Source organism: Argentina silus, assembly GCF_951799395.1.
Source record: "Argentina silus genome assembly, chromosome: X".
In the NCBI taxonomy this organism is placed as follows: domain Eukaryota; kingdom Metazoa; phylum Chordata; class Actinopteri; order Argentiniformes; family Argentinidae; genus Argentina; species Argentina silus.
In genome coordinates, this window is record NC_139653.1 from 14,170,896 (window position 1) to 14,187,147 (window position 16,252).

The 16,252-nt window shown below is 42.5% G+C and overlaps 1 protein-coding gene across 1 annotated transcript in view; it reads right to left on the reverse strand.

Annotated features, from left to right (window-relative positions):
* sfrp5 (secreted frizzled-related protein 5) overlaps window positions 1–13,951 on the reverse strand; it is a gene marked incomplete at its 3' end in the record, with an annotated part of 38,382 nt that extends 24,431 nt beyond the window's left edge. Inside the window, exons 1-2 of the mRNA XM_083694590.1 lie at window positions 13,002–13,951; window positions 1,516–1,593 (exon numbers count right to left, since the gene is read on the reverse strand). Coding sequence (XP_083550716.1) covers window positions 1,516–1,593; window positions 13,002–13,572 — 649 coding nt within the window. The 5' untranslated portion in view covers window positions 13,573–13,951. The remainder of the gene's footprint in view (window positions 1–1,515; window positions 1,594–13,001) is intronic.
* Window positions 13,952–16,252: the final 2,301 nt, after the last annotated feature.

Below are 16,252 nucleotides of genomic sequence, written 5' to 3' on the forward strand. Positions count from 1 at the left end.
ATGCTATTTCTAGTTCCACAAACCTCCTTGGGTCGTACAACCAAACATTATTCAATCTGACAATTAAGTAGACAAATAAATATCTAAATTAAGAGTATTTTACTTCACAGTATGTTACAAGGGATAGGCCAACATTTTTGGCCGTTATATTGAATGCTAGATTGAACAGAACAGTTGTTTATGTTGTTCATTAATTTTTCGTCTTTCGTCCTCCGGCTGGCTTGATCGGGGTGATCAGGCTGGGGGATGTTAAATCATACTGGACTATTCTTACTGGATATAATGTTTCAGATGTCTATTTTAGTTTTATTCTATTATTCTATTGTCACTTTATTTTGTTGTTGTTGTTTGTGATGTGAGCTGCTGTAACGCCTTCTATCTATCTATAAGAATTAATAGTTTCACACCAGTGTATCCTCTGCTGAATCCTCCAAGGACTATCAGATCAGTTTTTCCCTGCCCCAACACACACATACAGCACAGTAAATTATCAACTGAAAAGAGAATTAGCTATTGAATAGCTAATTATAGTCCGCTAGGCCAAAGAGCTTGACAAGTGGAGAGAACTGTGAAAAGGTCTTTTCTGGGTCCATGTTCAGAATCAAACCTTGGGAATGGAAGAGGTGGACATGGCCTGAATATTAGATGGACATTGTCTGGATGTTGACTGGATGTTGCCTTAGGGTTATATGTTGGTTGAAATGTAATGTTCTTGAATAGAGAAGAAGCCTCTGCAAAGTTCATATAGTATCATATACACAACACATGCATCCCGCCTGGCTTGCACACGTTGACATTCTCCACTCTGTCGCCCATCCTGTGGGCTCTGTCCCACCATGGGGAGGTCACATTGCATCACATCACCACCATTAATGATGACTAGGAAGATCCTTATGACTGCACATCATGATTATTAAGGTCATGGTTCACTTTCCATATAGATCATGGTATAACTGTATTATGGTGGTGGCAGGATGCAGATGTAGCCATCTGTGTTATGGTTCTTATTACTGTCATCAGCTCTGGTGGGATTTCCTAGTCTTTGTGTGAAAGAGGGGGGATGTGTGTATGTGTGTGTGTGTGTGTCAAAGTGTCAAAGTCAAAGTCAAAGTGGCTTTATTGTCAATTCTTCACATGTCAAGACATACAAAGGAATCGAGAGGACGTTTCTCACTCTCCCACGGTGAGACAGATAAAGTGCCCAGGCACAACAGATAACACATACTAAAAGTAAAACATTCAATAAAAATAATTTTTTAGTGTGTGTGTGTGTGTGTGTGTGTGTGTGTGTGTGTGTGTGTGCTACATGATCAGTTCCTGTGTGTGTGTGTGTGTGTGTGTGTGTGTGTGTATATGTGCTCATGCTACATCATTGAGATATCAGATGAGGACTGTCAGCCATATCAGTTGCTATGTGTGTGTGTGTTTGTGTGTGTGTGTGTGTGTGTGTGTGTGTGTGTGTGTGTGTGTGTGTGTGTGTGTGTGTTTATATGTAGGGGGATTTACAGCACTTACCAAAATCACTAGCACAGTAATGTTCCATAATGGCGTCGGCTTTCAGCTCGTTGTCACACGGGGGGCAGACCTTAGATGCTGAGGGGAGAGACGACAACAAAATCATCATCAATAACATCACATTCACATGTTCAGACTGAGTGTATAATAATGTAAGAACACTACTTGGTGAACCTTGGTAGTGTGTTTGAGCACATCCAGGTGAGTTAATTGTATATAGCATGCTGTCATTGGGACCAAAAGGTTGGCTGTTCTTCTCTGGGGGGTTAGGGTTAGGGTTAGGGTTGGGGGGGGGGGGGGGGGGGGAATACCATAGAATCAGCTACTGGAGCTAGTATAAAGTTAGACCAGTCTGTGCTGTTTTAAGCCCTGAGCTCCTCTGAAGCACTTGTTTTGAGCCACCTTGTCAGATCTTATATGCTGTGGCAGGAAAATATAGCCCAGGAGCCTGCCTGATGTTTGCACTGCAATTACTACATTGGAGAAAATGTTTTAATTTCACAAGTTGTATATTTTGGTGTGCGGGCGTGGTCTGTCCCTGTATGAAAGGTACATGGTTGTGAGAGCAGCTGAGCTCAGTGAAAAGTGATTATGTACGGAGAGCCAGGTCTCTATCCAGAGATGAACCACACATTGTTCAAACTTCAAAGAAAAGCCAAGTTTATCTTTAACTGAAATTACCTCCCCCCGCTTTTAGAAAGTTTAGTTTCAGTCTGTGTGTATGTGTGCTTGTGTAATGAGGTTGAATTGGTAAACTCGCTCCTCAAGTTGAAGTACCCTGACCCGTGCCATTGAAATGCTAGCTTTTTGGCGGCATGGCTGCTTAAAATCTGATGTTTCAAGGGTGGTAACTTGTGTTTTCAATAGAGAGGACCCGAGGGAGGAAGCGATACTGTTTCAAGGCAGTGTAACGTCTGTTACACTTGTGTGTGCATCTGAATGCTAATGTGTGTGTGTCTATATGCATTTGTACTCCTACTGTTTAACAGTAATACTGCTAACAGATACATGTAACCCAAACAGTAAAGCTTGGTAGGTTGCTTTGTCTTTAATATCAGCTCAATTGATCCACAGAAAAGAGATGTGTGGGAGAGAGAGACACAGTAAGAGATGGAGGAAAAGAGAGTGAGAAGGATGTGGTCGTATGGATATCTTCCCTACACCACTGAAACATATACCTACTGTATGGGGCAGTGTGAGTAAGCTTGCCATGAAGGAGATACATATTCATAGGAAAAAGCATTAACTTTCTGCTGAAAGTGTACTTTTAAAACTTGACAGGCGTTTGCTTACAGCAGTGGTAAATACTTCTTTGTCATTCTCTCACCACAATATCCAAAGCATTTTGTAACATGGAGATACACGGCTCCCTAACCAGTTCTTACTTACTTACATACCACCACCCCCCCCCCCCCCCACACACACACACACACACACACATGCAGAGAGAAACACACACACACTCACACAGACACACACACACAGCTCCCAATCCCCCCTCCTCGCAGGTTAAAAGTCAAAGGTCAGAGGTTATCACCTCGACCCAAACCTCAGCCGTCTGGGCATATAATGAGAGGGGTCAAAGTTTAGCATGCCTCACTGCCTGGGTCGTGGGGAGTTGAACCCCATCCTCTCTGAGTAACTGTCAGTGTGTGTGTGTGTGTGTGTGTGTGTGTGTGTGTGTGCAAACTGCCAGTTTATCCCTTCTGAGAGTTCCCATGCATTCACACTCTGAGACATGCTAGGCAGAGGGTCAGGGCTCTAATTGTGTGGTGCTCTCTCTCTCTCTCTCTCTCTCTCTCTCTCTCTCTCTCTCTCTCTCTCTCTCTCTCTCACACACACACACACACACACACACACACACACACACACACACACACACATACACATACACACACATTCTGGCTGTTTTGAATGATTCACTTGAAGCTGTTACATCTTATTCAGCCTCCATAGTAATTCATTCTGGTTTCACAGGGGTGGTATGTTGGCAGGAAGCCTACTTGTGTCTGTGCCAGACCATGTGTCAGGAGAATGCTTTCCATCAGTACAAACCAGCACGGCACTGGGCCTGCTTATCCATTAACCAGTATCAGGAGGCATAGGAGAAACCTAGAGTAGTAGAGGGGGGTCTATCATGGGAACCCCTGTCATTGAGTGTGTCAGCAGGGCAGAGTGTAGATGCCTGGCCTGCTGTCTCCTGTCAGAGTAGATTCCAATGATCCTTACCAGAGCTTACAGTCACACACACACAAACACACACACACACACACACACACACACTCACACACACACACACACACACACACACACACACACACACACACACAGACAGTATCTCAAAGTTTCTTTATATGAGCTCCAGACTAAAGCTACTGTACATCCCCTGAAGCCTGCCTTCAGCCTGGCCGTGTATCACAGAGGCTTTTATGGGGGGAATGTTCTGTTTAAAGTATGCACAGGTCACAATCTCACGCCTCATTTGGGCCCTTTAACTTACGAGCAGCAACACTTATGACATAAAACGGTACTGTGGCAGGGATGAAACTGTGTGTGATTTATGTCAGAGGGGCTAACATCTGTTTAAATGCACCGTGCACACAGACAGAGGAGGGCTTAAACATGGCCCGCGAGATGCCCCTAGGGCCCCCTAAAACATAGCACACTTCTCGCATCTGTAAGAATCCTACACATAACAGAAAAGACATTCTCAAAGGGCCTCGCCAGTCTACCATGCAGTTCCATGAGTGTTAGATCAGATTTTCCCTTTCATACAGAGCCCAAGTTCACATGAGAGATGGTCATTGTGCTCGCTCTGACCTGACAGTGCCGTTTGTCAGTCTGTCTTTGAATGGTTGTAACATGCTCTAAAAACACATGGATGGACTGCTTGGAGATACAACATTGCTCACATAATATTCAATGAAGTCTGTGTTTTTTATATATGTATAAGTATAAGTATGCAAGGTACTGTAGCTTAAACAAACATATTATAAATAAATCTCTAGTAAATATATCTAGTAAATAAACTATATCTACTGTATCTATCTTAACTTCCTTGACAGAGTCAGTGCATATTAATCAACAGTTCAGTTAAAGTGATGGTATAAGGCTTGCTATAGTCTCTGTTGTTTTTTAATTTTATCTGCATAAACTCCAGTAAAACTCCTACCAAGCTGGGGAAGGGGCTGTCGTTGTCTTACTAATGCCTCTCAGAGTGAGCCTCAGGTGGGCTTCCCTCCAGCCCAGCTCCCTGGTCCTTGGTTCCTCTCCAGAACGTTGGTCCCGCCAGAAGCTTGTTTGTGTTGCCATGCTCTCTCTGGACTTGTGTTTCATGTAATCGCACACCCAGAACCCACATGCAGATATAGAGACACAGACAGATACATATACACCCACATGCACACCTACACACACACACACACACACACACACACACACACACACACACACACACACACACACACATACACACACACACACACACTCACACACAGCTAGGTCCTCTCACTCTGGGCAGCGACAGCAAGGTGGAAAGTGAATCTAACTCTGTACTGCTAGTTTCCACACAAGCCCTCGAACCGTGCTATATCATGTAATTGCAGAATAGCTCAGATTGTATCTGGGCCTCCCAGGCTAGGACTGGAGCAGAGAGAGATCCCAGTGATTGATAGTGCAGATCTCAGACTCACAGTGATCATCATGATGATCAAAATCTGCTCCTTTCTAAACTGCATCTCTTTAGTGCACTTTGAAGTGCTCTCAGAGTTTGTGGTGAAAGGTACACTCTGTGAATTATCTGTTCCTTGTGGCCACGAGACAAAGAACAAGCATAATAGACTAGAATAGGAGGTTCCTGAAGAAACTTTGTGTGCTTGCAAAGTCTTATTTAGGTAGTTGTTTACGTTAAAAGATGGTTTGGACTATAGATAGGTGGATAGATTAATAGATACATAGACAGATAGATAGAGAGCTAGAGAGAGGGAGTGTAAATGTGCTTAATGTTTAAAAAGTCTAAATAGTATAACAAATCTGTATATACATTTTTTTTTTTTAAGTAGGGTCAGTCAGTAGCCATTTTAAAGTTGGATTAAGTTGTATTGTATTGTATATTTTAAAATGTATCATAGGAACCCAATGGTCCTCATACTGTAGAAACCCATGTTAATTCATGCCACTTAAAACGGCTTTAAGTTTAGAAGTCTAAATAAATATCAAAACTCTGAATGGAATATATTTAAGTGGAGTCAGTGTACACACTTTAAAGTGGAATTGAGGTGTCAAGCTTAAAATATGAAAAGTGGATACATTTTGGAATATCCCCATTTAGAGTTAATGGCCATAGGAACGAATAGGATTTCAGGCAAATTTGTGTACAGCTCAAAAAGTATAAATGGTATGAGCAACAAGTTACACAAGTCTGGGCATTCAAATGTTGATTTGAAGCAGTTGTGTTAAACAGTTTATGCTGTGCATGTGGCGGTATAGGCATGAATAGGATTTCATGCAAATTTGAATAAAGCTCAGAAAGTGTAAATAGTATCAAACATCTGAATGGAAGGAGTCAGTCTACACAGATAAATGGATAGATAGATAGATAGATAGATAGATAGATAGATAGATAGATAGATAGATAGATAGATAGATAGATAGATAGATAGATAGATAGATAGATAGATAGATAGATAGATAGATAGATAGACAGATAGGACAAGCCTTGGATAGTTCAGTGGAGTGGGTAGAGAGTTGGTTGGTTAAGTGGTTGAGAGTGGTTTCACTGGGGTAGAACTGGTTGCCAAGTGAGTGCATTGTTGTGTAATCATTCTAAGAATGTGTCCTGTCCTGTTAGGTCTCCTGCCATTTTTAAGTTCCATGGCAGTTGCAGTAACAATTACTCTTTCAGAATGTTGGCCTACGGTCAGTGTTTAAAAGGTTCATTCTACCAATGCAAAGGTGGGCTAACTCAGAGGTTGTATATACTAGATATGCCACTCCCTTGATTTACTATTGGTTTTGTGAGAGACAGGGAAGATGGCGCTAGTCCCACACGGGGATACATTTCTGACCAATTACCACGCAGTTATACAGTGTCTTCAGTAAGTATTCACCCCCCTGGACTTTTTCCATATTTTGTTGTGCTACAACCTGACTTTAAAATAGATAGGTTTATTTTTTTGTCACTGATCTACACAACATACTCCATAATGTCAAAGTGAAAATAATTTTTGTGTAATGTTTACTTATTAATTAAAAATTAAAAGCTGAAATGTCTTGAGTCAATAAGTATTCACCCCCTTTGCTATGACACTATTAAAATGAGCTCAAATACAAAAATGTCTTCAACAAGTCACTCAATTGAGTGCAAGGATAATAGTTAATGTGATTTGACTGCCATTTCCTTTAAAGACTGTCATTTCCTTTAAAGAGGCTTTGGCTACCAAAATGCTGCTGTGGCAGGCACGGGTTGTGAAGACGTGTGAAGCGCTGCCAAAAGCCACTACAAGGTGGTGACAAGAGCTGTGAAGGATGTTTAAAAACAAATATCCTATATTACGCAAAATTGAGCTGATTAGACAGCAGATCAGCTCATGAATTACAGGAAGATGAAGAGTGGACATTGTTTAATGTCTTAACGGGGAACAACTGGTGTTTTTTCAAATATCATTATCTACTCTCATACCGTTTATTGTAGTCACCACACATTCTCTCAATGTAAGCGCTCTGATATGGGTAGCAAGGACAATCAGGGGAAATGTTTTAGAGGTATTTTGACATGAATAAGCACAAGTAAGTATTGATAATGCAACATATGGACAGAATAAAGTTAGTAATTTTTAGGAAATTATGAACTAACTACAGAAACTAATTCCCCCTTACCTTCCCCCACTCCGCTCAATATGGTACTAGATTGCTTCCCATTAAAGATGCCCTCAGTGGCGACGTTTCAGCTAAACCTGTGGCATAATCATTGGCGCTAACATTTATAATGATAATGAGGAGGGTCTGGGAGTTCAATACCAAGCAATGACTTTGGCTTGTTTTCCCCATCACAAGAACTCCAGATGATGACATGGTGGTTGCAATCTCTTTGACAGTCTTGCCATTTCTCCTCATCATTCTCATCACCTCACTTATCGTAGCAGAGATCTTTGTCATGGTTCTGCTAGCTTGGTTTAACCTCCTCCACGTATATCTCACCAAGTCAGGGTTTTTAAATCTTCATATATCCACTAGTTCTAATGTATCCATAATAGTTGTAATCTCTTTGTGCGCAAGAGGGTGATAATTTACAGTATGATTTCCTTTGGTTGATTGTTTGGTTGATTGGATGGATTAATGGATATAGGGTAAATAGCCAGACAGATGATAGATAGATAGATAGATAGATAGATAGATAGATAGATAGATAGATAGATAGATGTGGGGTAGAACAATGCAAAGAGAGTGCATTATTGTGTAACCATACTAAAAATGTGTTCTGCTGGTCTCCTGTTGTTTTTATTCAAGAGTACCATAGTGCCAAAAGTCCCATAGCAGTTGCAGTCACAATAGAGTAACAATGGGGCTCACAGAATGTTGGCCTAAATCAACATTCCACTATGCTAAAAGGTGTGAGTAGCTTAAAAGTTGTAGGAGGAGTAGCTTTGCTAAAATTCAGAACAATAGTTGGACTTGCTGAAGCAAGCCCACTAATAAGTAAAAGTACCTCAAATCCTTTTTAAACTTGCTTTTAATCTTTAACTATTTTTATTGTTGTTTTTACTGAATGTGGTTTTGTTTTTATTTTTATTTATCTATCTATTCTTGTCTCTCCATGGAATGTAGTGTCTTTGAGTACTGATAAAACCGCTATACTAAATAAATGCATTATTATTATTATTATTATTATTATTATTATTATAAGTATAAGCAAGAACAAAAGTTCAGCTTGCTAAACTGAAGTTACCGGAACCTGTAGTGCTTATTTGATTCATTATCAGTCTTGCTTCATACAGCTTTGTGTTGATTTCTCAAAATATTATTCCCAAATTAGTGAGGCTAAATTATAGGCCTTTTGCATTAGACTACACTCCTAGCTCTCCACATTGCACCCTATGATGATGTTTTTAATGGCAAGATGCATCTTCCACCATAGTTTTGTCAACATTTTATGAATTTCATAAATGCCGCATCTGTATGGAAAGACCCATCATTCACCCAAGTTTCATCAAAATTGTCCCAGTGGTGTCGGAGAAAAAGTGTGTCATACAAACGGACAGAGACAGAATCATAGTCTCCTCTCCGATTTCAGAGGTGGGGGATAATAATAAGTGAAAGTAAAAAAGGAATTGGAATATCAAGACTTGAAGACTTGCTGATGCAAGCCCCTAATAATGCCAATCATGCCAATGTACAGTATGTTCCTTTTTTTCTTTGATTGAACGAGTGTGGTTTGGATCTGTGTGTGTGTGTGTGTGTGTGTGTGTGTGTGTGTGTGTGTGTGTGTGTGTAGGTGTAGGTGTGCATGTGGGTGTATATGTATCTGTCTGTGTCTCTATATCTGCATGTGGGTTCTGGGTGTGCGATTACATGAAACACAAGTCCAGAGAGAGCATGGCAACACAAACAAGCTTCTGGCGGGACCAACGTTCTGGAGAGGAACCAAGGACCAGGGAGCTGGGTTGGAGGGAAGCCCACCTGAGAGGCTTGTGTTTTAGGGGCTGTGTGTGTCTGTTGGGGTTAGAAGCATGCTTTCAGGATGGCCTCTCCGGCACATCAGATAAATTCTGTTTCTTAACAGAATGTCAGCAGCCACCCCTCCAGGCAAGAACTGATACGGGTTCACTCTCAGTTTCATACACACACACACACACACACACACACACACACACACACACACACACACACACACACACACACACACACAGACACAGACACAGACACAGACACAGACACACACACACACACACACACACACACACACACACACACACACACACACACACACACACACACACACACACACATGCATGCCCAGGTCATAAGTGTAAATCACTGTTTCTGAGGATTCCTTTTGTCAGGAAGCAACAGTGGTGCTGGTGTTAGGTTTACAGAATGAGTCTGATACATCATTGTACCTGCACAACAAGTGTATTTGAATATTACATATTTCTCATTGTTTCACACTGTGAAATTGTTTGTGTTGATTTTATGAACCCAAACATGTTTTCTTGCATTATTTTTGTGTTATTATATCAACCCTTTTCCGTTTTATATCGAATACATTCTGTTGTACAGTAACACTCGCTGAGAGAGACTGATAACATTTGAGGATATTACCATAACCATAACAAGCGTGTCTCTGCTGTAATACCAAGCTGTATGTTTGTACTTTGCAATATTCTGCAGTAACACTCTGATGTTGAACCATGTTTTGGGAATCTAATGTGTTCTATGCAGTGTTTAATTTGAATAGATAAACATGCACTTGTTCAGGTATAACATTTACTTCCAGGAAGAATGTAAAATAATGTGTTATGGTGCTGTGAAGGGAATATGTCACATAGTTGATACCAGTCCTATAAAAACATCACATACATTTTCATAATGGAATAAGCTTGCTCTGCATGAATTCAGTGGAAGAACTCCTACGTCTGCACACTTGCTGAATGGGCTTCTCCCGAACAGTTCATATTTTCTGTTTAAACACAAAGCTTTTGTGGAGTTTTGATATCATTGATTAAGTTGTGTGTTATAAAAACATTTCCTTAGATGAAGTCAGTCATATTTGCCTCCTACTTAAATCGTGTACCTACACAATAGTACACGTTCCTAAATGCGTGTCCTGGTTCACGCATATGGCTATACTGGCAGGTGAACATAGAAGGCAGAACGCCGTATAAGGAGGCTGGTGGAGGTAGTAACAGTTTGCCTCGCAACCCGCACATCGCTAGTTCAAATCGCGTTGTGGACAACACTATTTGCTAATTATTGTTGCAAAAGCTAATGTTTGCTCATGTCTTTCTCTGACAATTTACCCTTACCTTAACCACTCAAAGTTAATGCCTAATACTGCCTTACTGTAGAAAAAGTAGAAAGCACATCCAATTCATCAGGTGCAGGATAGAAACAAGGAAATGTCCGTAACTCTGGTATGCTCCCATGGTGATTTATTTCAGACGCACAGAATCAGACAACATCAATCTGAACAGGATCTTCATCAGGTCACGAAGACGAACATGACGAAGATCCTACTCAGTTGTCTGTTTTTGTGCGTCTGAAATAAATCACCATAGGAGCATAACTGAGCATATCAGAGTTGCAGAGATTGCTTTTTTCTTTTATATGGCCAAACCACTACGCAATTCGACATTAATAAAGATGAACTTCTTACGTAAGTCACGCAAATTCACTTACCCTCACCTAGAGACTGTGTTGCATATTTCACTGTCATGCCCCTCCTACACACGTCTGCTACTTCTTTCTTACTTTGCACACTTCTATACATTTGGCTTTCTTCTCTGTAGCCTCAGGCTTGTCTTTGTGCTATTCTACAATATAATGTTCAGCCTGGAATTCTGCTACATCTGTGAGTTGAGGTATTGTATTGAACTGTAGGTACAGTATAGCTAGTTTAACTTAGTTCTAAATGAACCTACCTGGGTAGTTAAAACATGAATGAATGAATTAATAATTACATCAATACACTTCCTGTCCCAACTAAGAGAGGAATGAGTAGACTTTCTTTCCTATACATGAACGGGTTTTTCCCTTTTTTCTCTTTATTCCCCTCTTTACCTCCCCCTCTTTCTCCCTACCCGCTCTCCTACATCTTGTCTCTCTCTCCTCTTGTCTAAGCTCTTTCACAGACAATCTCTCCCTCCTCAATCCCATTCTCCCTCAAACCCACTTGTTCTGTCACGTAGACTAATTAGTGCTGCTTAGTAATTGGCCTGCCAGCTAATTGGTCACCTTGCTGCCAGACTAAACAAAGATAGAGCAGGCTTGGACACAGCAGGACCACAGTGGAGACGGTCTCCTTCACATTCTATAGACCATCATAAGCTCCCTCTCTCCCTCGTTCTCCCTCTCTCTCCCTCTCACTCCCTCTCTCTCCCTCTCCATCCCTCTCTCTACCTCTCTCTCCCTATCCCTCTCTCTCTCTACAGGCTGCATTTGTTAATGGACTGCTTGACCATTTGGAAAACATGCAGGCACACATGCATACAGAAATGCAAGCTGACTCAAACCACACAGAACCTTTCCTGGAAAAGACCAGTGTTCTCTCCTACTTTTAAAGCCATCTTTACCCTGGGAAGATATGGCGGCACAGAGACGTCACTGTACCGTCAAATAATTCTGTCTAAAGATGACAAGCCATCCTAAAGCCGTTCTCAAAAGGCGTCTCTGAACCACCACAGCCCCTAGTCCCAGAGACACCTCTGTAGCGGCATTTTGTCAGTGGAAATTCAAGATGCTACAGTGCAGCCTTAAATGTCATGGTAACCATTGTGTGCAGAGTTCACATTCTATCAGCTGTGTGGTACGCATGGATGTACTTCATCCCAACGGGTTAGTCAGAAACGGCGAATATCTGGGGAATATATTTATCACAACTGCTGCCTTTTCCTCCAGACATTTCTCTTATGCCTCTATTCTACTCTTTTACAAGTTGTATTTTGAGTTTTGTTTACCTTTGAAGAACAAGTGCAATCTCAACCACTGGCAACATCAGCTTCTTACATCAGTGTGTGCACAAGAGATACATTGTTTCCCATGGTTAGTTTTTGTGTGGTCTTAAATTGCCAAAATGTGTAAATTAATGTTTTTATAATTATAGCGGCACTGTGATAGCTTTTTTGGCGGATCAGCAGTGTAACAATGATTTTAGTCAAGTGGCAAAGTATCAGGGGTAAATATTATAATTTGCTGACGTCATTGCTGTTACTTTTTCTGTTGATTATTTGCTGAAGAAATGCAAATTATTATAAGGACGAGAGGCATACTGAGGCATAGTTTATACCCAGAATGCTGATTCTCATTTCTTTGTGCTTGGGGGACTGTCTGCAGACATCCAGCTTAAAAAGGTGTGTGCTTGAACATCACAGTCCATTTATCTTAATTGTCCAGACAATCAGCATACCAGTCCTTTAGTCTCTCTCTCTCTCGTTCCCTCTCACACACACACACACACACACACACACACACTCACACACTCACACACACACACACACACACACACACATTTTACTTACCTAGGTTTAGTAAGTAAAATGCAAATGTGTCGATTTTTGTACATGGATATTTGAATGCCAAACTCCCTGCCAAACTGTAAAGTCATGTACTCATACAGTATATGTGAATCTGGGGTGCTTTGGACAGACAATAAACATTTAATCTGGCATACAGTACAACCTAGCAAACTGAACACTCCCTGACTCTTGACTCATATGAGGTGGCATAAAGAAATATACAGTGACTAAAGAGTTGTGTTGTTGTTGTCCTACCTGGTGGTGGTGTAGCATGGTTCCCAGCGAACTGCATGGGGATGCAGAGGTCATTATCAATAGGAAACTTATCACAGGTCAGCATCTCAGGCCAGGGGAACCCATAGGTCTCCATCACTGGTGCGCAGCTGTCTCTGACAGCCTCACACAGTGAGCGGCACGGGTAGATGGGCCTGTCCAGGCACACAGGTGCAAACAGAGAGCACAGGAACACCTGCGTGTCGGCGTGGCATCGTTTGGCCAGGAGGGGTACCCAGCTACCAGCCTGCTGTTTGACCTCGGGCATAGTCTCGTGGTCCAGCAGGTTGGGCAGCCGCATCTTCTTGTAGCCGACATTGTGGCAGAGGCGCAGGTCTGCAGGAATGTCCACGCACTGGGGCTGCTTGGTGTAGAAGCGGCCGTTGTGGAAGTTGTCCGACTGCCAGCTGTAGTAGTCGTACTCGTCCGCGGCCGAGACCGTGGAGGTGAGGAGGAGGAGGAGGAGGAGGAGGAGGAAGAGGGAGAGGCCTGATGCCATGCTGAAGAATCGGGAGGTGGTGAGCGCCTGTCTGTGGCTCTCTCCCTGTGCCATGCTCTGAGCTTGTACGGAGAGGGAAAATGTATCCAACGTGTCCAAAGGGACTCGGAGGAGAGGAGAGGAAAAAAAAACAAGATAGAAAAACAAACTATAATCCTTTTATCCTCAGTATGAGAGCAACGGATGGATTACAAAAAATCCCCCAAGAGTGTGTGTCCTCTCAGCCTTGCAGTCCAATAGCAGAACTCCTCTGTGTGTCTGTGTTGGAGAAGGAGAGGGTAAGAGGAGGGTGAGACTTCAGTGGTGTGTGTGCTGCTGTTCCCCTCTCTCTCTCTCTCTCTCTCTCTCTCTCTCTCTCTCTCTCTAGCTCTCTCAATATGAGTGTTGCTGCTCTAAGGAGTACCTTGAGTTTAAGAAGCTCCCTGCAGCTGCCGGCCCCCTAGCAGACTCCCAGACCACTCACCCTCCCACTGGCCTCCTCTAGCCTCACTCAGCCACTCCTTAACCAATCAGAGCTCAGTAGGAGGTCCCTCTGTCCCACTGGACACTCCTCCTGCCCCCCTCTTTCTAAAGTAGCCCCTCCCCTAGACAGGGAGACAAACACACACACACACACACACACACACTCTCACACAGCCTGGCTGAGAGAAAGAGAGAGAGAGAGAGAGAGAGAGAGAGGGAGAGAGGGAGAGAGGGAGAGAGAGAGAGAGCACAATGAGTGGGCCACCCGGATTATTATTCTACTCTGCTCTACTGTTTCTTTCTCTGAAACACACACACACACACACACACACACATACACACACACAACCTTATCACTCCCTCCCTCTCGCTGTCTCTCTCCATCTCTCTCAACACAGACACGCACATACGCACACCCACACGCACACACACATATACACACACACATACACACACACACATACACACACTGCTTTTCTCTAGATATCTTACAGTACACATAAATTCTCTTTCGCTTTCAGGTCTCTCCTCATTACTCTTTAAAAAGCTAGAGAGAGGTTTCTGCTGGCATTGGAAGCGGGAGGCAGCAGCCACAAACACACACACACACACACACAGAGACACACACACACACACACACAAACATACACAAACACACATACAGAAACACACAGTGTGGCAGCAGTGAAAGGTTTGTGCACTGCAGCTACAGGTGGCTCTCTGGTTTGGCCACGCTCTGTGAGATATGCTAATGGCTGCCTGGGTGTGAATAGAGCCGCGCTGCCTCTCTGTCTCTTTCTATCAGTGCCACTGACACACAGAGAGGGGCCCAGGCACAGCAGTAAAATCACTAGAACGGATATTTCCATTCAAAGGCACTATTCCAGGGGTGGTTGGACTGCATGGCAGCCATATTTGTTGTATCATTTGGAACGTACAATTCATGGTGTCTCGGAATTCTCTGATTTCGCTTGAACAATGGCAAATTCTATTTTGCCGCCAGTGGATTTTAGACTGTCTGTCTGTTCTACTCATTTTACTTCTATGGGTCCAGAACCAGGTACTGGGTCCCAGCCATGGGGGGTAAAATGCACAGCACTCTTTCATTCTCCCTCTCTCTCTCTCTCTCTCTCTCTCTCTCTCTCTCTCTCTCTCTCTCTGTCTCTCTCTTTCCCTCTCTATCTCTCCCTCCCTCCCTCCCTCCCTCCCTCCCTCTCTCCCTCCCCCTTAAGGCTTTGTAACTGAGAAGCTGAGATATCATCTGTTAATACCAGGAGTTACTGTTTATTGCAATTAGTTGATTGATAAGGTAACCATGCTCTACTCCACTGAACAAGCTCCTAGCTTTTATTTGGGTGGTATTTTCTCTGCCAGACATGTATTCATCCAGACATTTACAAATCAAAAAAGGAAATAGAATTATTGTAAGAGGGGAGTATGGGGGCACAGATGAGACAACTACAGTACAACTGCATGTATTTGGTGTGCCAATAGGATTCCTGTTAAGGAGGTCCCCTTGACATCACTGAGACATCACTGTTAAAACAACTGTCATGAAAATAACTAAACAAACAAACAAACAAAAAAAGACAAAAAAAAAAGAATGTTAATTTCACCATTCTGACCAATTGATTTTTATAGCCTATTGACTCAAGAAAGAGATGAAAGAGGGAATAATGTCATGGTGGATTATGACACATCAATATCTGCCGCTAGGCAGAGGGACAGTATACTCTGTGTGTGTGTGTGTGTGTGTGTGTGTGTGTGTGTGTGTGTGTGTGTGTGTGCGCGCGCGTGCGCGTTCGTGTGTGAGAATAAGAATGATAACACTGGCAGTATTGTTCTGCCTGCAGACTTAGACAGTTACAAGACACACAGTAGAATATACAACTATAAAACTGGCTCCATCTAATACAATGCAACTGATTAACTCATTGAGAAGACAATAAGAAAGGTACTCTCACTTGTCCAAAGTTTATCACACTACATCAAAGGAGTGTGGGCCTTGGGATAACTATGGGATTGCTCTCTGTCTTACATCACCCTGCTAACAACTGTTTATTGAGGAAAATAGAGTGTATTCTTATGTTTGGGAGGCAAAGTTAAAGTCCCCACTGGGTTGTTGGTGTGTACAGACACTGCAGAGTGATATGCTGGGAAACCAAAGCCCTTCCAGCAAAGCAAACAAATAATGGCCATTCCCAATGAAGGATAAGGGCTATTTCTATAACCTACATTGTGGAAGGATGGGACTGGTGGCAGGCTAAAGTCA